Consider the following 19,332-nt stretch of genomic DNA (forward strand, 5'->3'; position numbering starts at 1 on the left):
GCACCCGTGACGAATTTCCGGCGGATGCAGCCGGTCAGCTGCGCTGCATTACGAGGCTTCCTGGTTCGCCGCAGAAAGCGGAGACTGTTATCTTTTCTCCGTTAAAACGACGTAAATGCAAGCCGCTTTTTGGCTGCTTCAGTACAGAGTTCTTCAGACGGGCTCCGGAGCCGCGCCGCCGCCGACATGAACACGGAGAAAGACTTTTCCCCGCTGACGCCCAACATCGTCCGGGCTCTGAATGACAAGCTGTACGAGAAGAGGAAAGTCGCGGCGCTCGAGATCGAGAAGCTGGTGCGTGAGTTTGTGGCTCAGAACAACTCCACTCAGATCAGACATGTGATCCAGATTTTGGCCTCGGAGTTCGCCCTGTCTCAGCACCCCCACAGCCGAAAGGGGGGCCTGATCGGACTGGCAGCCTGTTCCATCGCCCTGGGAAAGGACTCGGGTCTGTATCTGAAGGAGCTGATCGAGCCCGTGCTCACGTGTTTCAATGACTCAGACAGCCGTTTGCGCTACTACGCCTGCGAGGCTCTCTATAACATAGTGAAAGTGGCCAGGGGGGCTGTGCTGCCCCACTTTAATCTGCTTTTCGATGGCCTCAGCAAGCTCGCAGCGGACCCAGACCCCAATGTGAAGAGCGGATCCGAGCTCCTGGACAGGCTGCTGAAAGACATAGTCACAGAGAGCAACACGTTCGACCTCGTGGCGTTTGTTCCCCTTCTGAGAGAGAGGATCTACTCCAATAATCAATATGCCAGACAGTTCATAATTTCCTGGATCCATGTCCTAGAGTCTGTGCCAGACATCAACTTGTTGGACTATCTCCCCGAGATCCTGGATGGACTCTTTCAGATCCTGGGAGACAACAGCAAGGAGATCCGCAGGACGTGTGAAGTCGTGCTGGGAGAGTTTCTGAAGGAGATTAAGAAGACGCCGTCCAGTGTGAAATTCGCAGAGATGGCTAACATCCTGGTCATCCACTGCCAGGTGGCAGATGAGACCAAACTCACAAATGATTTGATCCAGCTGACAGCCATGACATGGATGAGAGAGTTTATTCAGCTTGCAGGTAGGGTGGTGCTCCCCTACTCTTCCGGCATCCTGACTGCAGTGCTGCCTTGCCTTTCCTATGACGACAGAAAGAAAAACACCAAAGAAGCGGCCAGCGCTTGTAATCACAGCCTGATGAAACTGGTGACTCCGGAGGACGATGAAGATGAAGAGGAAGAAAAGAGTGGAAGCACTGAGTCACCGTCTAGGGAAGAAGGACAGACTAAAGCAGAGGTAGACAGCAATGATATGCTCAATGCGTCACAGGAGTCTGTTGGTTTCAGTAATATCAGTTTCTTCACTCCCGCGAGTGCTGATCGGCCTCAGGTAACTCTGGATCTGGACGGCATTGTTCAGGTGTTGGACCGCCACCTCCACGACTCCTCCACCGGCATGATGACCCGCATCGCTGTGCTCAAATGGCTTTACCACCTGTATATCAAGACGCCACGCAAGATGTTTCGCCACACCGACAGCCTGTTTCCCATGCTGCTGAAAACACTGTCTGATGAATCTGACGAGGTGATTCTGAAAGATCTGGAGGTGTTGGCAGAGATCGCGTCATCTCCCGCAGGACAAACCGACCAAGGCAGCTCATGCGACAACATGGAGAACAAACTGGAGCTCAAGGTGCCAGAAGGGACAAAGGCAGGACAGCAGCCCAGCACCGGCTCTAAAGCGGGGGACACTTCCCCCTCCACTCCCAGCATGAATTCATACTTCTACAAGTTCATGATCAACCTGCTGAAGCGTTTCAGTATTGAAAGGAAGCTTCTGGAGAACAGGGGCGCTTTCATCATCAGGCAGCTGTGTCTCTTGCTTCACGCCGAGAACATTTTCCACTCCATGGCAGACATCCTGTTGAAGGAAGAGGATCTCAAGTTTGCCTCCACCATGGTTCAGACTCTGAACACCATCCTCCTCACGTCTGCTGAGCTCTTCCAGCTGCGCAACCAGCTGAAAGACCTGCACACCCAGGAGAGCTGCGCTTTGTTCTGCTGCCTGTATCGCTCCTGGTGCCACAACCCCGTGGCCACCGTGTCGCTCTGTTTCCTCACGCAGAATTACAAGCACGCCTACGACCTCATCCAGAAGTTCGGAAACCTTGAAGTGACTGTAGACTTTCTGATAGAGGTGGACAAGCTGGTGCAGCTAATCGAAAGCCCCATTTTCACATACCTGCGCTTGCAGCTCTTAGACGTGGAAAACAACCCGTACCTGATCAAAGCCCTGTACGGTCTGCTCATGCTGCTGCCTCAGAGCCAGGCCTTCCAGCTGCTGTCCAACCGCCTGAGCTGTGTGCCCAACCCCGACCTCATGAGGACAGTGGACGAATCAAAGTACATGGACTCCAAGCAGCAGTCGGCCTCCAAACGAGCCTCTCACGCTCAGATGGATTACAGCGAGCTGCTTCAGCATTTTGACCGCGTGCAGAGCAAACACCTGGAGGTGCGGCACCAGCGCTCGGGGCGCGCTTCAGATCACGGCGACAGGAAGCTAATGTGAACTTACTGTGTCATGCTGACCCCTCGTCTTTTCAGAACAGTGAGAGGAAAGTGAAGGAAGAAGGTCCCGGATAGGAACTATTGGATCCCTGTATGTTATGAGGTTCTTAAAGCCAAAAAGTATTAAATAATTGAATGCCATGTAAACATTGAATCACCTGATATTGTCTTTGATTATTCCTCTTTATGATTGGAACAATGAAATGTAACACTAAGAGTTTGGCATATTTAATATATGTGACAATGTACTTATATGACATGAAAGCCACCTCATTCTGTGTAAATTCGGACAAAGTAAATAACATCTGTCAAGCCATGCTTTAACATGACCACACACGTTCTGTAATATTGTGTCAGCAGATTTTTTTTTTTTCCCCACAGCCGATTGAAATGTTCAGCGTTTTAAGTGAATCTGATTGCATTTCACACTTAAATGCCATGCTTGTCATTTTATATTCATGTAAATCACTGTGTTTCAATGGTGTCTTCTGTTGATGGGCGTTATTACAGCATGCCTTTAGAGAGGCCTTAATTTTGTCAGAACTAAGATTTAAAATTGGTTAAGGTTAGGTTGTCCTCTGGTGTAAGTACTGGATACATTAATCTTGCACATCTTTAGTAAAACTAATAAGTTTTGTTAAACATCTCAAACAGTTTTTTTTTCTCATACATTAGCTCTAGTGAAGTTTTCTTTCTTTGCACATTGTTGCTTTGTCCTGTGTGTGTGTGTGTGTGATTTTTTTTTTTTCACTTTTTTTTAATGTTTGTATTATGTTTTGCACTTTGGCCATTCCAATGTGAAAATCAATAAAGTGGACCATGTGATTATGAGCATTTCCCTTTTTCTCCCCCCATACTTCAACATACATAAGACGTGCAGTGCGTGTGTGTGTGTGTGTAAAAAGACAAAAAGACTGCAGACAGTGTGACCAATGTTGACTCTGTTGTATGAAGCACAAGTCAATATCCTGCTTTCTATTATATCTAAGCTAAATTGTTTACAGGACTCTTTAAGCAAAGTAAAGTTCAAACAATATACTGTACTCATGAAAACGTGCACTTGCTCTTTTAAAGTTGTAAGCTTATATTTTTTATGCTAAGTGCAACCTAAAACTAAAGTCACCAAAATGCCTACATGACTGATAATCACCGAAAATCATACAAATTAAAACATTTTTCTGAACTTTATTACTGTCCTCGAAAGCTTGACATGTCGATGAAATGAAACTTCACAAAGCCAAAACCGAATGCTCTTTTAGTTTAAGATGCAAACGATGGAAGCATAATAAAAGATAACATCTTCTTCTAAATGTGGCTCATCATGTCACTCATCTACCAGGAGGAAGTGTTCACTCCAGTTTTATTAGTCTGTTTGGAAATAGAAATGAAAACCTTGCTTTTACTGGATGCACTGATCATGAAACTGGAGGAGCTGACTCTCGTCCCTGCTCCAAGACTATATGTAGGCTCTAGATACAGTACATACTGTACATACACAGGGAATATAGGTCTGGCTGCTTGCTTGAGCCTCATCAGTGCTGCACTGAATTTCAGACATGGATAGTGAAATTTCATGTCTGGGTACGGACGAGTCCTGCTGTGCAGTGTGTGAAGAAACCTTCCTGTCTCCAATGGTTCTCTGCTGCATCGGTTGCAATCGGAGTTTTTGCAATCGCTGTTTGGAGCAATTCTGGATTCAGCAGGGCATTAGAGAATGTCCCTTCTGCTCCGAAGATTCCGCCAGGCTTCCTCGTAGATCATGTGAAGCACATGGCGAGAGGCTGTACCTGCTCTGTGTGGCTGACCTGGAGCCAGTGTGTGCTGTGTGTCACCGATCAGACCATCACATGAATCACATCATCTATCCAATAAAAGAGGCTTTCAAGGATCATAAGGTAAGCTGCTTTACTGTGATAGGAATTAATTGTCTTTTTTTTTTTCAAATTTATTTGCTTTGAATTTGATCATGCATATTTTTTTCTGGCAAAACTCTAAACTTTTCTCGTACTTGTTGCAATGCCAGTAAAGATATTCTGTTATATATTATCTCTGCTAGAAAATGTTTAGAAACCGAAAACATTTACAGGAGCCACATTTCCTCTTCCTTCACGGTCTCGATCTATAAACTGCAAAGCACTCACACAGAATTGTGTTTGCATGTCACATAAACACACTGAGGAAAGCAGTGTATTTCTTGTACTTTTCAACCTATTTTTAAAAATCACCTAAGGCTTTCAGATTTATCATGTTTATGTCCAATTTGAAAAGATCATGTACAATATAGAAGCATTAAAATTTGTTTTTAAGAAAAACTTCTTGATTACAGTTAAAAAAAAGCAACTCTTCCATTACAAAACAAGTGCACATTAAGAGGAATATCTGCTGATAGTCCAGTGGAAGCTTTCACTCTCTGCGCTGAAGTAGTTGCATTTAGTTGTGTTAGGGGGGAGGGGTGTGATCTCTCAACTGGTGGCTATTACTAGCAATGGGTGTGAACTGAACTGCCCCAGCACTGACACAGACACACAAAACTTCATTTTGGCATCTCAACAGAACAAACGCTTATTAGGACAGGGGTTGCTTGGGGTGAGTGAACGACAAGGTCTCTTCACACATGATGCTTCCTGTGTGAAAGTACTTATATTTTTCTGTTAATTTGTAACATCTGCAAAGGTGGTATATGGGCTGCAGAGAAAATATTTTTTTTCCTCATAATATCACTTTAAAGATGGTTTCTTAGCTCATTTTCAAGAGTTTGAGAGTTTTTAAAGCACAATACAAATTTCAGTTAGGGGAAAATCTGACACCTCTGTACACACAGACAGAGACAGACAATAATAATTTGTTAGATCCTTTCCAATTATAAAAATAGTGTCATGGAAGTCACACACACACTAATATTTTAAGTAACATACCTGGTAAGACACAGTCACTGAATCATATGGTGCACCACAGACCCAAATGTTTCCTGGCGGCCGGCTCATGTTTCTTATGACTTCTCCCGATCTATTTTGGTTCGGCGGTCGTTCTAATGAACAACAAAATACTAAATTACAGTGTAAACAATATCATCTTGCTGTTAAATACTTTTGAACTTATCACATTAACCTTCAAGATGGCAGTGCTAGTATGTAGCCACTGTTGATTTGATTTGTTTTATACCAAATATATTGAATGTAACAGGGGTTTTTTTAAATTCTTTTTTTAGTTGATTCACAAACTAAATTTGCAGTTGAACATCTTTCTGGTGGTTTATTTATACCCTCACCCAGAGTCTTATTTCAGACATGTTTCGGGTCCTCTAATGACAGTCAGTGTTTACGTTTGCAGACTACTCAGACAACCAAGAATGCTCATAACATGGCTGTAATTAAATAGCTTTCTGGAGTGCAAACATCCCGTCATCACCAGCTGACTTAAGCCTTCCTTGATCTTGTGTGATCTGATCTGCACAGAGACTATATAATGAGTGTAATTATGAAATTATCTTAATTCAGAGGACTAGTGTTTATTTGAGAATGTGCATGCTCAACACAACACAAAACGAAGTGGGACGTGCCTTTGGGACCCGAGGTCTTAACACTTATTCCTGAGGTCAAGATGAGGTAGAGTTCCAGGGATGTGGGCGGGGCTTCAGCTCCTGCCTTATTATCAAAGCCCTGTGAAGAAGAATGGCCACCACATGGGCTCATTGTGACATGACCTTTCCTGTCCAATCTGTGGACATACACTCCGTCAGCCCGCCGCGCTGAATTGCAGAGACACATTCTGTAAAGCCTGTCTGAAAGACAGCTGGGACTCACACCGCAGCAGGGACTCACATTGCTGTCCTCTGTGCTGGCGCCGTTCCTCCATGGATCAAATAGTGGTCAGCGCGGTGCTGGAGAAGACCTGTGAATCCTTCAAGGACAACAGGAGCAAAAATGATCCAGAGGCTTGTCAAGAACACGGGGAAAAGCTCTCGCTCTTCTGTCTGGAAGACTTAGAGCCAATATGTGGCGTGTGCAGGAAAGCTGCTGCACACAGTGGGCACAAGCTCTATCCCATTGGGGAAGGAGCACATGATTGTAAGGTAGGCATGTTCAGGAGGGTCACAGGACTGGTCAGACCAGGGGTTTGTACTGGGAGCACATTTTCACTGCTAAAAAGAATGTTGTATGAGAATTATTGCGTTACCAAAAATAAATGACCTTTCATCTGAAGTTTGCAGCTACAGTGAAAACATATGAAATGTCCATAGATACAGTGAATTGTGTTTGAATGGTCATAACATGAATGTTTAACTGTATGAAGCAACAGGTCAATAGTAGTGATGGCAGACTAAAATTTAACCTAATTCACCCGAATTTAACTGCACGTTTACTTATATGTCTCAGTTCCTGTTGATTTTCACTCTGTAATGTGACCTTGGACCTGGACATAGTATTATTTGTGTTCCAATAACTTAGATTTTTGTTGTTGTTTTTTTCTACTTTTGAAAAACTTGAAGTCTAATATGCTGACACAATATATGGGAAGGTTTTTTTGGCAGAGTTCATTAACATTCTAATAATAGAGTTATATATTTGGTTTGCTGTTGCTATTGGGGTCCCGAAAGGACTGAAACTTGACTCCCAGCAGATTTCTGTGACGCCACATTCATTCTCCTTCTACACCTCTCTGCTTTCTCCCGAGAAAAATCATGAGTACTGATGTGAAATCAATCTTGTGGTTGCAAAATAATTCCCCTGTCTGGAAGCTGAAAGATCTTGATTATGCGCTTATATATGTATATATTTGCCGCCACTGTATTGTACAGCATTGCATTTACGTGGAATGCTTGAATGGAACAGTATGCAGCAGCTGAAAGCTTTGCATTGTAGCGGAGGGCTTGGCCACCTGCCAGCCTGACCTTGTTTTTACGAGCCAACGTCCTTTCACTGTCTTTTTTAGGAGGAACTGAAGAGTGCACTCGTGCCTTTAAAAGAGAAGTTGCAGGTGTACAAGAAAGCCAAAATGGTCTGTGAGGAAATGGCTGAACATGTCAAGGTACGTTGACCTGCCGGTGACAAAAGTACTGAAAGAGACGGGATACGGTGAAAATGATCACCCATGAATGGCTTCTATTCACAGAACCAAGCTGAACACACCGAGAGACAGATCAAAGAGGAGTTTGAAGCCCTTCACCACTTCCTGAAAATGCAGGAGGCTGCCAGACTTTCTGCATTAAAGGCTGAGGAGGATCAGAAGAATCTGAAGATTTCCCAAAACATCGAGGAAATGAGCAATGAAATGACTTCTCTTTCGAACACCATAAGAGTGGTGGAGCAGGAAATGAGTATTCCAGACATCCCATTTCTTAAGGTATAAACATATATTTGAATAAACAAGCATTTTGTATTTCTGAATGAAAGTCAAATAATGAAAAATGTTTCTTTGATTTTGTGTTTTAGAATTACAAAGAGACTATAAGAAGGTAAGTGTTAACATTATATATAGTTTCCATTCAGACGTGACTTTTTAGACTTGTTCATCATAATTCGCGGGGGGAAGCAGCAGGCCTCTATTAGCTAACACAGAACACAGAAGAGAGAACTACATGGAGAGGTCACCAGATCATCACATGGCTAGCAGAGGAACTCACACACACACACACACACACACACACACACACACACACACACACACACACACACACACACACACACAGTCTTGTATTTCTATCCTTGTGGGGACCGTCCATTGACTCCCATTCATGTCTATCCCCTAACCCTGACCCTTACCCTAACCCTAACCCACACCACAACAAAGCCTAACCCTAAAGAAATGTTTTTGCACTTTTACTTTTTTCAGTAACAACAACATGGTCAAGAAAACACTGTTTCTCCTACTTAGGACCGGAAAAAGTTCCCCACAAGGCACGTCGTTCCACGTTTTGCTATCCTTGTGGGGACATTTGGCCCCGACAAGGATAGAAATACAAGAACACACACACACACACACACACACACACACACACACACACACACACACACACACACACACACACACACACACACACACACAGGTTTGTATTTCTATCCTTGTGAGGACACTCATTGACATAATGCATTTACTAGCCTCTACCCCTGACCTTTATCCTAACCCTAACCCAAACCACAACAATGCCTAACCCTAAGGAAATGTTTTTGCACTTTTACTTTTTTTCAGTAACAACAACATGGTCAAGAAAACAGTTTCCCCTCATTAGGACCGGAAAAAGGTCCCCACAAGGCACATTGTGCCAGGTTTTCCTATCCTTGTGGGGACATTTGGTCCCCACAAGTATAGAAAAACGTGCACACGCAGGCACACACACACACACACGGAATCAATGTCAAGTCACCAATTCCCAGAGCAGCATATTTAGATAGTAGGTGAAATGGTGAAATCACACACAGAGAGCACACACACACACACCTTGCAGTTTTCAGTTCAGGATATTCTACAGGCACTGCTTTCAAAGATCAATGGCTGAAACTATTTTTCAGGACCTGGAGAAAATCAATTGATCCTGAAATGATTTCTGATGCTCTGATCAATGTGGCCAACCACCTGGGCTCTCTGAGGTACAAAGTGTGGGAGAAAATGAAAAGCGCCATTAAATACAGTGAGTTTCTCTAACAATTTGCAAATGTTTCACTTATTGTTTTCCTCTTAAGCTCAACCTGTCTTGCTTTTCTTTCAAAGATCCAGTGATTCTTGACCCCAACACAGCAGCAAGCTGCTTCATCATCTCGGAGGATTTAACAACGGTGCAAAACTCGACTCAAATCTTCAAGCTGCCAGACAACCTGGAGCGATTTGACATCAGCGCCGAGATGCTGGCGGCGGAGGGCTACTCCTCGGGACGCCACAGCTGGGACGTGGAGGTGAACGACAACACCTACTGGGTGGTGGGAGTCGCCAGCCAGGCCATCAACAGGAAAGGGAAGCACGTGCTGACGCCAGCGGGGGGGTTCTGGACCATAAGGTTTCGCAATGGAGAACATAAAGCCTGCACGGCGCCGTGGGAGCCGCTCGACATGAGCAGGAAACCAGAAATTATAAGAATAGTCTTAGACATGGATCGAGGCAAGGTGACTTTTTACGATCCTAGAGAGAGAAAACCTCTCTACGGTTTCACTGAAATTATGGTTCCTTCAGTCGTCCCGTATTTCTGCACGGCTTGCAAAGAGCATCCACTGAAAGTTCTGCCTGCCAAGATAATTGTGTCAACGGACAGTTAAACTTGAGATACCACGTTGCCATCGTTTGTATAAAAATTCAAAGAGAAGAATGAAAGATACCTGAGCTATGAAAGGTTCTTTTTTTGTTTTGCACAAGGCGAATAGATTAGTTTTAAAATCGACGACAGGAAACACATTTACAATATTTAATTTGAGTTACAACAAAGGAAATGTAACCTGTGAGATCCGGGATTGTAAATATCTTCACAATCTTTACATCTATACATATATTAATACACACAAGATGTGTTACACAGAATGACAGTCACTGTGGAATTCAGCTTTGCATGACACAGAATCACTGCTTTAATTTCCAGATGTGAATTGTTCGTTGAACGAAGCTTTCAAACACATTAAACTGCTCCGGAGCTTCATAAAAGGCACATACAGTGGTCACGTTTATGTTTTTTTGCAAACCCGTGTTGAGTGTTTTTCTGAGCTTCAAACCTGACAAGTGAGATTAGTCATTCGTTGAATTTAGACTTGGGACTATTCTAGAGTTAGTGTTTGAACTAGTAGCCACTTATACTGCATGCTGAAATGTGGTCTCTTTAGCTGCTTTTGAACAAACAGTAGTAACTTGAGTGTTTTGTTTAAACCTACAAAAAAATATTCTCGCAGCATAGTTTATAAACCGGTTCCTACCCAGTAACAAGGATGACTTGACACTACCCTGTCAGTCCTAACTGTTAATGTAACATGTAACTTGGCCGAGTAAGATATTCACTCATTGTGCGGTGATGCTCAAAGGCTTCATGAGGTGTTGGTTTAAAATTTTAAAAAGAGCTATTAAAGGTAATCAATGCCCTCACATCATGTACTGGTGTGTTACTTACACAGTGTTAAAAACTTCATCTGTAACAGTCCTCTCTATGTGAGTAGGTTTTTTTTTTTTTTTTTTTCCCCCAACTTGTTCCCTGAATGATTAAAATCCAACCAACACTGTTCACGCAGTACTCTCGCCTTCAGCAGCACCTGTCAAACGGAGGCACCCGGATCACGCCGCGGCGGCCTCCGTGTCATAGAGGCATTCTTCCCTCCACGATAGCATTGTACAGCGCTTCATCCACGGCCTCGTAACACGCAGCTCTTGGATTCAAAAGGAAGATCTGGTCGGTTGTGAGCCGCGGGTCGAATCCTTCCCTCTGGAGTCTGGTTTTCTGGATTTTGAATGTACCTATGCAGAGATGTTGAGATGCATAAAACAGATTTTAATTGGTTAATATCACCCACATTTAAAATCGATGAAGAGTGATGATGCCACAGTTTACCGGTGGTGTCTACATGTGGGGAGATCCGCAGGAAGACCGGCCGAGCGTACGACGGCAGAACTCGCTGTATATTCTGCAAGAAACTGCTGCAGTCAAAACTTCCGGCAGGATCCGCGATGGCTGCCATGCCAGCTTTTCCTTCCACACCTGGGATGAAATATGAAGAAATGTTTAGTCATGAGTACATCCACTACAACATGCAGAAAAAAAAGTGATGGGCTCTATCGGACAAAAGATGTAATATATTTATTAAGAATAAATGAGCAGATTGAGACAATACAGCTGTCGAAATGTTATTTCATAAACTATTTTGTAGTGTGCTGAAATACACCGGCTCATTTAGGCTTGCAACATAACTATTCAACTAAAGACAGTGTATTGATTCACTCAAAGAAGCAGCTGGAGGAATATTTCAAACAATAGTTAAAGCTATTGGTGTCGAAATGAGGAACAAGTATACAAGATTTATCTGAAATCTGGACCTACTGACAACTAAAAACAAATGGCTCCAGTTTCATGCTGTGCTGCTCCTTTAAGGTGAATCCTTTTTTTGTTCAAAATAAAAGCAAAATAGGAAACAATCACCTGGCACTGCCACACCGTACACGGCCACGTCGGTCTGCGCTAGGAGATTGCTGAGGATGCCTTCCACTTCAGTGGTGGAAACGTTTTCTCCTCGCCAGCGGAAGGTGTCCCCGCTGCGGTCCCGGAAGTACATATAGCCCAAATCATCCATCACCAGCACGTCACCTGAGGAGGAGGAAACGAAAAGTAAGATGTTTAATGATGTTTTTTAAGACGTTTTGATCTATATTAAAAAAGGGGAGTTCATTAATTGCGGACAGGGATTCAGAAAGTTAAAAACAAACATGTCAAAACATAACCTGATATATATGCAGTATCGTTTTTCTTGAAGACATTCTGAGCTATTTTCTTCCTTGTGGCATCCTGGTTAGCATAGCCATCAAATCGTCGTAACGGGTCCTGCTGGTTGATGCGGCCGACAAGAAGCCCCGGCTCTCCTGAAAACACAGAAGAGTCAAACTTTTAGAATTTCAAATCATATAACGGTGGTTAGACACACCAGAGAAAGTTAATCAGTGCAGCAGATATACTGGTTACCAGGCTGGCAGGGCACACACAGGCCCCGGCTGTCCCGCACCAGCTCCATGGTGTCCTCATCTACCCTCACCAGACGGATGGGATACACATTGGGCAGAATGCGACTGTTGAACCCGCAGGCTCCCACCTGGCAGGACAGAACTAGCTAGACTCTGATCTAATTCAGATTCTTCAAGTGAAGGCAGAAGAAAACACAGTCGCTGCCGACCTTGCCGTCCATGTTGGCGATGCTGCAGTTGCACTCCGTCGCTCCGTAGAACTCGCCGATCTGCGCCACCCCAAAACGCTCCGTGAAGGCCTCCCACACGCTGGGGCGCAGCCCGTTCCCCACAGCCAGGCGAACTTTGTGGCCTTTCTCAGATGGTCGGACCGGCTGCGACAGGAGGTAGCGACAAATCTCCCCAATGTACTGCACCACCTTGAAAAGAAAGATATGTTTGTCTTTCAAAAGTTGGTTTGATAAGTCTTTCATCTGATCAAAACAAGCACGCTGAAAGGTTTTCCCGGGCGAAAGCTCTTACAGTGCAGTTGTACTTTATGCAATCTTCCCAGAAGCGGCTGGCAGAGAATTTCTTCTTCACCACCACAGTGAGCCCATGGATCAGACACTGGCCCACGCCAATAATATTGCCTGAGAAGCAGAAAATTTGTAAGCGAGCAAAGACAGGAAGTTATTTGTCAAAAGCTTTGGGGGTAGATCACATACCGGCTGAATGATACAGAGGCAAGCAGTCATACACAATGTCATCAGAGCGCATGCGGAAGGCGAAATACCCAAAAGCGGCAATTCTGTAGTAGCTGTTGAACGAAGAGAGATGAAACGCTCAATTATTTATCATCTACTTTAGAGTACGGTAATTGCAAGAACTCAAATGGACGACGTTATTTGTGAGTGATGAAGAACACAAACCGACTGTGCACCACAATGGCAGCCTTGGGCAGTCCTGTGGTCCCAGAGGTGTAGATATAAAACAGGCGGTCTGAAAAAGAGAAGGCAATAGATCGTTAGAATAGCAAAAAGCTATTTTACGATGCACATATATCTTTAAAGCAATTCATGAAATCTTTCTTTCAGTACAAAAAAATAAAATAAAATAATGATTAACAAAACTGGAACTTTACTGTCGAGCTATATCATATTTATTTCTGAATAATACAGTCAGTCAGTTCAGTACAGCATCTCAAACTTCCCTTTTTATTAGCCACTTACAGATTAAGATAGAGACACAGTTGGTTTTTATTAAAGGAAATGAGTTGCAAGTGAAAGAAGATGCAACGCACTCACCATTCATGCCTTTAGGAGGGTCACAAGGTGAAGGTTCATGTCTCGGTGCAGCAGCTAGAATGGGGTCCAGAGGTTGAGCAGCGAGACTTGCCAGATGTTCAACACTGAGGTCCCCTGTGGAGAACCGTACCATGGACTGGCTGAGGCTGGAACTGACCTCCAACATGGCTGATATTCAGGAGGAGGAGGAGGGAGAATGAGATGAGAGGTCAGCAAAGCCAGAAGTCAGACAAAACTCTCCCGATGTCTAAAGAATAAGTTGCACATCTAGTATTGTGTAAAGGTTGCTGCAACAGTAAACGGTTTCCAACAGTTATTTTAAAAGTGCGACTGAAGCTGTTCCTTCTGTGTTCTTACCATCAGCAAGCTCAGCTCCAAACACTATGGCCCGTGACCCCGACACACCGATACAGTGCAGGAGAGGATCACAGCGGAGGCTGAAGTTGATGAGTGCAGCTTCCACCCCGACCTTGGCCAAGCCGAGCCACAGAGCCACCTGTAACGGCCTGCTCTCCATGAAGAGGGCCACCACGTCTCCAGAGACCCATCCTTGACCTCGTGCCCAGTGCGCCACGGCATTCGAGATCTGGTCCAGCTGGGTGAAGGTCCACGTTTCCCCTGTGGCTTCGTAGATCAGCGCAGGTTTATTTGGGTGGCGTTTGACGGTTTGGGCGAATATGGAAGGTATGTTGCTGGCGGAGCGCACGTAACGCCACAAAGCCAGCTTTACTCTCAACAGCACATACAGGCCACTGGTGGGGCGAAATGAGAGCAGACATGAGCAGTGCACAAATCCTGAGCCCTGAGCATCACAAGAAAATATTCACACACATCCAGCTTACTTGAGGTCTCTCTTGGCAGTGCGTGCTGCGATGTAGAAGTACTTCCAGCTTTTTGTGCCCAAATACACTCCAAGGCCTGCAACCAGACTCCAGGACCAGGTCACCCCGACGAGGCGCAACAGTCCCATGGACCCCAGAGAGGCTGAGACACTCGCCGCATTGTGCATTCTTGTCACGGAGTAGAAACACACAGATGGGCTTTTTACAAAAGAGTGGGCTCAGGCTTTAAGCCTGCATGGCTTCCCCCTCAGAAGGCTGAAGTCCTGCAGCACAGCCTGGTACACCCAAGTACACATGGACAACTTCGTAAAAGTAGTGGGGAACAACTACACGGGAACCTCAAACGGTGATCAAAAGAGCAGGGCAATCATCAGAGATAGTAAACAAAACCAGTTCCACCGGTCATTGTCATTTACAACTTACCTATCAAGTCAGTGAAGCGAGGCAACCTTTCACCCGATAACCCCACCGCTTGGCACAACTTGACACCGAGTCGACCGCTTTCAATCAATTAAAAATCTAACTTTTCTCCCGTCCGGCTACAGAGATACGATGTAGCGTTTTGTGTGTAAAGTAGTAGTTTTGAAGTGTTGCCGCAGTTTTCACTGCCCCGTCCTGCGTGGCTGCTGCAGTTATCAATTCACCCACAAAACTTAAATATTTAAGAAATATGTCAAACCTACGTTAGCGAGTCCAGGAGGCTGGCATCTACGGGGGAGCGTTTATAAAGTGTGTCCGAGAGGCAAAAAATAAAAATAAAAAGAAGAAGATATGTGGTTACAAAACAGGAATGAGAGCAATGCGATGCAGGCTGAATCGGTCTATGTTCTGTACTCCATATTGAATACAGTCACTGAGAAGGAAGCACCGCCCACCCCGGGGTGAGCCGGCTCTCCTATTGGTTAAACCGGGGGTCTGTCAAACCGTTCTCGATTGCTATTGGATAAAACAAAACCTGCCCACTTTGCCAGCCACCAGATTTGCAGGTGCCTGGTGTTGAAAACAGAGCCGGCACAGACTGTAAAGTAAATGTTGTGAAATGTAGTTCAGAGTCTGATTGACTATACTATTCAGAGACTCACGCATCTCAGGCTTTCAAAACAACTGAATATAAACCGCAGTAAAGTCTTAAAAAGTTTTAATTTGTGAAATTTGTGAAAAAAAGGAACACACGCACAACTACTTTAACATTTAGGGAGAAAATACAAAAGAAAATGTGTCACTGCAAACTGAAGGTCTATCTGTTTGTGTCTGCACTGGAGCTATTTCTTGTCACTGTGACTCTCTGAGCAGACAGTCTGCAGCAAACTCGAGAAAGCACTGTTCTCCTGAGTAAGATGTAAACCCAAGGGTCCAAGATCTGATTCCAGGAGGCCATGCGCAGCGCCAGAAGAATAAATCCATCTTCCATTTGAGCCGATGCTTTGAGGCTTTGGCTGATCTGCATCAAAAAAATATGGATCTGTAACGTAAGAGAAACACTATCACACAGGGTATGCAATGACACTTTATCTTCTTGCAACTTAATATGATAATCAAGTGTGCCTAAAATACATTGGCTCACACAAAATAGGTTTGGAAACAAAATATTGTGGCTAAAACAGAAACACTCACAAGAAAGGGGCTCCAGCAGACACAAGAAACCACAGTGATCGCTGCCAGCTGCATCATCATTTCCACGTCCAGTGAACATAACACAGAGGAAGAAGAGGCAGATGAGGCACGCCGAGGACACTGAGCAGCAGTAGCTTTTGCGTTATCATTATGGGACCTAATCCTGGGGTGCAGCAAAGCCAGACCACTCAGGATGTTGCACATGAGAGACAGGACAAGTGCAGCGAGGCCCAGACTTGAGAACACCAGAGCCAGGATTGTGTTGGCTGCAGACTGCGGATCGTGGACAGGCAAAAAGCACCATGTGCCTGGAAACTGGATAGCATAAGTTCCCACCTCAAAGAAAGGTAGGATTGCTAATACAAGTGCAAGAGAGGATAGAAAAAACACAACTTGTCTCATATGAGCCACTGTAACCATGGATGCGTGGAAAAAGGGCTTGGTGATGGCAATACAGCGCTCCACTGCCATAGCACAACCCAACAACAAGGGACACAGGCCAAAAAACACCATGCATGCTCCAAAAATGTGGCAGAATTCCTTGTTGGGCTTCACATCCTGCATTTCATATCTCCTAATAATGTGCAGGTACAATGCAAATGCACCGGGAATCACATGACCTCCAAGGTCAGCCAAGAGCAAAGCCACCGTCAGAAGCAGAAACGGCGCTTTGGCTTGACGTCGAAATCTGGCATGAGACTTAGCCAATATATAAAGACCTGTGAGGTTGGAGACGGTCCCAAATATCATGGTGAAGCAGGATATTACTAAACCTGCAGGCTGAATAGGTGGAAAGGTGCTATTATTATGAAGCCAGGCACTCTGCTGAGAGGAGTTGATCTTCAGATTCTGGTGGAGGATGGGTGGCGTGGAGAAGGTGGGAAATGAAGTCACGACTAGTGACATTGTCATCATCTTCATTCTAGAGAAAAAAAAATACAACTTTTAAACAGTTCATACCCATGGAGTCATCATTTTTAGCTGAAGTTTTTGTGTCAGCCCATTCTGCCATCTGAAAGGATTTTCAAGAGAATTACAGAGTAAAGGACTGTGGAGAAGTCTTGACAAAATCATTTACTAATGAATGCTATAATACATGCTTCACTGGGCACCTCAAAGGCTGATTACAACAAGTGGTCTGTCAGTGACACTGCGGATTTAGACTCTAATTAGACAACCCACTACTGCCCGGGCGATAATGAAGAGGATTGGATGAAGCCTTGTTAGAGCATTTTCCCTAAGTGTTTTCTGTATCTGCCTGTTTTGCAACTGCATGCGATCAGAAACGCTGGCTGAGAATGCATGACTGCACGCTTCCTCCTGAATGTGACTACATGATTAAATCATGAAAATACAGTTCTTAGAAAGAAGCCCGCATGACAGGATGTCAGCACACTGTGCCTATCTTGTAATTTTGTCCTCCCGCTCTAAGATCAACAGAGCATCCCCAAAATGTCCCCAAAATGCTATTTTTATTCTCAGTCACCTTATTTATTTTCCACAATTTGAAATATTTCTCTATCCAAAGACCCATGTATTGCTAATAATGTCTGGAAGCAGCTTGTTTTGTCTCAACAACTCTATAGGCTACAATTAACTTTAAGTTTCGAATAGATTTTTTTGTTTCAGCTGAACTGTTTCCCAATTGAATGTTTATATGACTTTTTACAGGTGAGACAACGATGCCTAGAAATGCTTCACATGGTCTAGATTAAGATGGTTATTGAAATGGTTTGCCAGATTAATACATCACGGCTCTTATTTAGATATATTTCTTAGATATTTCTAGTATTTTAATACAGTATGCCATAACACTGGATGCCTTTCATTTGTTTTAAATTAGAACCAGAATTGGAAGATTAAATTTAGTTATGGTTTTACAACAACAAAAAACGCTCAATAATGTCCCCAGAGTGCCACTTGATATGTGTTCATGAAAATTTAAAAGGCTGGGTGTGCCAGTGTGCACCATCGTTTTCTCCCCAACCTGACTCACAAAACAACAAATGTTTTTCTTGCAAGTGAAAATAGATTACAATAATTTCACCCGCTGTGCTATTAACCTCAACGCACACAACCCACAGGGACACTGCACGGTAGCAATGTGCACAAGCATTAGTTATTAGATCTGGGGAAAAAAAACCCCATCTGAGCGGAGCCTTTCAATAGAAGCAAATATCGCCTGACATGAATTTATGTAGCAAGGAAGTTAAGAGGCTGATTCGATTAGTTCTCTATTTTTGATGCAATTGTAAGGAAAGCCAGTGGGATCAAAGATATCATCAGGCTGTGTAAATAATATGAGTGTTTAAATTGCTGAGATTCTACACGTTTAAAAAAAGACTATAATGTTTTAGACAGAAATAAGTCAGAATGTTTTTATTCCAATATCTTCTTTGCATTTTGCTTTATAACTTCCATTTAATGACATTAATAGATCAATAAGTACCTTGCAGTGTGAGGTATCATAGAGGAAATGCATGACTCAAAAGAAGTCAAGGATTTTATTCAGCACTGGCAGGATGTCATTTGTGAGAAAAGAAGTTTTCCGATAAGAATTTAGTTTATAGTGGAAATTCAACAGATGCTGGTGTCCATATCTCAAAAACATATTTTGTTTATTGCTTTCACTGAATGCTGTGGTCTTTAAAGAGAGCAAAACAACTCGGGGAATATCTTGATGCCCCGCTTAAAGCTCTGCGCTGTACTCTGCGTTATCCATCTTCAGCTATCAGGACATCCATTCCTTACATCTCTTCCTCATAATGGCAGTGGGATTATCAGACTGAACTATTGACAAATCAATAAGGAGCCCAAGCTTTTCGACTGATTCACATCCTCAGTCAATCACACACTTCCTCTTTGTATCATTTGCATCTTTGTATTTTAGCTTCACTTGAGCTATTATCTTATCAGTTAGTAAATATGCAGACTGTATCACTGAAGCAGGAAATTGCAGTGAAATGCTTATAAATCTTACCTTCAGAAGACTCCAGATGAACAGACGCCTGTTTGGGAAAACGCACAATAAATAAAGCAAATGTGTGTCTTTTCAGCAAGGCTGCCTGATTTGCCACAGTCTGTTGTTTCTGTTACCCACAACCACTTACTCCTGTTTACCTCCCTTCATTTTTTTTTCTTGCCTCCCTGACAGTTTCTCTGCCTGCCTGGTCCGGCTTCCTCACTCTCAAGAGACCTGGCAGTTATTTTATCTGTACTCTCTCCATACTGGACCTGCATTTTCCATTGGCTTCTCTCAGCACGTCCTCCATTTATTCACCCTCCTTGACGATCCTTTAGTGCTGAGTGGATCCTAGCTATCAGTTTGCTTTTGCAGTATTGATCTGCTGATGGCTAAATGGTGAAACGGCCATATTCCTATAACAGTTACTG

The 19,332-nt window shown here is 43.8% G+C and overlaps 4 protein-coding genes across 7 annotated transcripts; 2 read left to right on the top strand and 2 right to left on the bottom strand.

Moving 5' to 3' along the window:
- Positions 1-2: 2 nt before the first annotated feature.
- On the top strand, positions 3-3,389 carry vac14 (vac14 homolog (S. cerevisiae)). The gene has a single exon (XM_030090498.1). The coding sequence runs from the start codon at positions 187-189 to the stop codon at positions 2,557-2,559; it is 2,373 nt and encodes a 790-aa protein (XP_029946358.1). The 5' UTR covers positions 3-186; the 3' UTR covers positions 2,560-3,389.
- A 2,840-nt stretch (positions 3,390-6,229) lies between these two features.
- LOC115387682 (zinc-binding protein A33) lies at positions 6,230-10,150 on the top strand. The gene is given in 7 exon segments (XM_075410416.1): positions 6,230-6,254; positions 6,257-6,630; positions 7,491-7,586; positions 7,671-7,901; positions 7,991-8,013; positions 9,068-9,186; positions 9,267-10,150. Coding segments are annotated over 7 exon segments (1,407 nt in total). The 3' UTR covers positions 9,806-10,150.
- Positions 10,151-10,641: 491 nt separating this feature from the next.
- On the bottom strand, positions 10,642-15,488 carry slc27a1a (solute carrier family 27 member 1a). 3 transcript variants are annotated; one of them, XM_030090503.1, is made up of 13 exons: positions 15,009-15,488; positions 14,326-14,493; positions 13,841-14,235; positions 13,484-13,651; positions 13,109-13,178; positions 12,905-12,996; positions 12,720-12,829; positions 12,407-12,616; positions 12,199-12,325; positions 11,961-12,098; positions 11,662-11,826; positions 11,077-11,223; positions 10,642-10,982 (listed from the first exon to the last, which is right to left on the bottom strand). In XM_030090503.1, the coding sequence occupies exons 2-13, from the start codon at positions 14,490-14,492 to the stop codon at positions 10,825-10,827; spliced, it is 1,947 nt and encodes a 648-aa protein (XP_029946363.1). In that variant the 5' UTR covers position 14,493; positions 15,009-15,488; the 3' UTR covers positions 10,642-10,824. The 3 variants fall into 3 exon arrangements, with proteins under 3 accessions (XP_029946363.1, XP_029946362.1, XP_029946361.1); XM_030090502.1 differs by having other exon boundaries at positions 14,749-15,488; XM_030090501.1 differs by having other exon boundaries at positions 14,326-15,488.
- A 40-nt stretch (positions 15,489-15,528) lies between these two features.
- Positions 15,529-19,109, bottom strand: ptger1c (prostaglandin E receptor 1c (subtype EP1)). Of its 2 annotated transcripts, XM_030090518.1 has the most exons (4): positions 19,050-19,109; positions 18,920-18,947; positions 15,940-16,861; positions 15,529-15,787 (listed from the first exon to the last, which is right to left on the bottom strand). In XM_030090518.1, exons 3-4 carry the CDS (start codon positions 16,858-16,860, stop codon positions 15,563-15,565), a joined length of 1,146 nt encoding a protein of 381 aa, XP_029946378.1. In that variant the 5' UTR covers position 16,861; positions 18,920-18,947; positions 19,050-19,109; the 3' UTR covers positions 15,529-15,562. The 2 variants fall into 2 exon arrangements, with proteins under 2 accessions (XP_029946378.1, XP_029946377.1); XM_030090517.1 differs by having other exon boundaries at positions 18,920-19,056.
- Positions 19,110-19,332: the final 223 nt, after the last annotated feature.

The sequence above is a fragment of the Salarias fasciatus genome, chromosome 4, assembly GCF_902148845.1.
Source record: "Salarias fasciatus chromosome 4, fSalaFa1.1, whole genome shotgun sequence".
NCBI classification, from domain to species: domain Eukaryota; kingdom Metazoa; phylum Chordata; class Actinopteri; order Blenniiformes; family Blenniidae; genus Salarias; species Salarias fasciatus.

Coding starts and splice junctions, on each gene's coding strand:
- vac14 (XM_030090498.1), top strand. CDS start 187: ATGAACACGGAGAAAGACTTTTCCCCGCTGACGCCCAACATCGTCCGG.
- slc27a1a (XM_030090503.1), bottom strand. CDS start 14,492: ATGCACAATGCGGCGAGTGTCTCAGCCTCTCTGGGGTCCATGGGACTG. Junction 12,326..12,406: donor TCGCCAACATGGACGGCAAG/GTCGGCAGCGAC, acceptor CTGTCCTGCCAG/GTGGGAGCCTGCGGGTTCAA. Junction 11,827..11,960: donor CGATACTGCATATATATCAG/GTTATGTTTTGA, acceptor CCTCCTCCTCAG/GTGACGTGCTGGTGATGGAT.
- ptger1c (XM_030090518.1), bottom strand. CDS start 16,860: ATGAAGATGATGACAATGTCACTAGTCGTGACTTCATTTCCCACCTTC. Junction 15,788..15,939: donor TCTGCTGGAGCCCCTTTCTT/GTGAGTGTTTCT, acceptor CTTACGTTACAG/ATCCATATTTTTTTGATGCA.